The 1199-nt window shown below is 39.4% G+C and overlaps 1 protein-coding gene across 1 annotated transcript in view; it reads left to right on the top strand.

Moving 5' to 3' along the window:
* RTKN2 (rhotekin 2) overlaps window positions 1-1199 on the top strand; it is a 110124-nt gene that overhangs the window by 27689 nt on the left and 81236 nt on the right. The window contains exon 2 of the mRNA XM_007959387.1: window positions 871-1064. Within this exon, the coding sequence (XP_007957578.1) occupies window positions 871-1064 (194 nt within the window). The remainder of the gene's footprint in view (window positions 1-870; window positions 1065-1199) is intronic.

The following is a 1199-nucleotide window of genomic DNA, read 5'->3' as shown; positions in this document are numbered from 1 at the left end:
AAGATTATCTTCTGTGTCTGTGTTAATTGGTTTCCCTTTTCTTTGTTGAAGAGGGTCTGTGCAATCCTTCTGCCTAGTCCGCCATCTTGCCGGTACCCCCCAGTATTACTTCTTTTTAATCACATTTGCAAAGACCTATTTCCAAGTAGGAGCTCTGGTAGCGTAGTACCTAAGGCACTTGACTGCTAATCAGAAGGCTGGCGGTTCAAACCCTCCAACCACTCCTCTGAAAGGAGGTTAGGCAATCTACTTCCATAGTGATACTGCCTCGGAACCCAAGGAGGACTGCTATGAGTCAGGTCCAACTCAATGGCACATAGCAACAACAACATTTTCAAGTAAGGTTACATTCACAGGTTGCCAGTGGACATAAATTTTCAGGGGACATTATTCAACTTTGAATAGGTACGGTAAGGAAACCTTGCTGGTGCAATGGTTAAGCTCTCAGTTGCTAACAAAAAGGTGGACTTGAACCACCAGTGTCTCCAAAGGAAAAAGACCTAGCAATCTGCTTCTGTAAAGATTATGTCCTAAAACAAGGTTTGGGGCAGTTCTACTCTGTCATCTGGGGTTGCTATGAGTTGAAATCAACTCAGTGGCACCCAATAACAATAATAGTTATGGCAAGGGCATGTACCATTTTCACATTTCTTTCTGTTTTCTCTGTTTAATAATAGGTTTTGTAAAGAGCATTAAAAATAGGTGTTTTTTGCATTCTGTCCCATACAATATGTTTCCCCAATATGCTATAAAATTATAATGATATCTAGTACATTTTCCTTCTGCTAGGAAAAAAAAAAAATGTTATACATTTGGATTTTTGCTATCTTTTTAAAATAAGTTTTTTTTTTTTCTTTTCCTTTTATTTAGGACTACACCATTCAAGAAAAAATTGACTTAGAAATTCGAATGCGAGAAGGAATTTGGAAACTCCTTTCTTTGAGCACTCAAAAAGACCAGGTTTTACATGCAGTTAAGAATCTCATGGTGTGCAATGCTCGAATAACGGCTTATACAGAGCTACAGAAGTTAGAAGAGCAGATGGCAAAGCAAACTGGAAGATGGTTAGTAGAATAGTTTACCTATGGATTTTAATGTACCTAAATAGTTTAACCCACCAGCCACTCCTCGGAAGGAAGGTTGGGCAATCCTACTTCCGTAGTGATACTGCCTCGGAAACCCAAGGAGGGGTCGCTATG

This window comes from Orycteropus afer, unplaced genomic scaffold (assembly GCF_000298275.1).
Source record: "Orycteropus afer afer isolate SDZICR_OR568_19922 unplaced genomic scaffold, OryAfe1.0 scaffold00016, whole genome shotgun sequence".
In the NCBI taxonomy this organism is placed as follows: domain Eukaryota; kingdom Metazoa; phylum Chordata; class Mammalia; order Tubulidentata; family Orycteropodidae; genus Orycteropus; species Orycteropus afer.
Note: the sequence above shows the minus strand (reverse complement) of the source record. Positions and strands in the feature narration are given on the sequence as shown.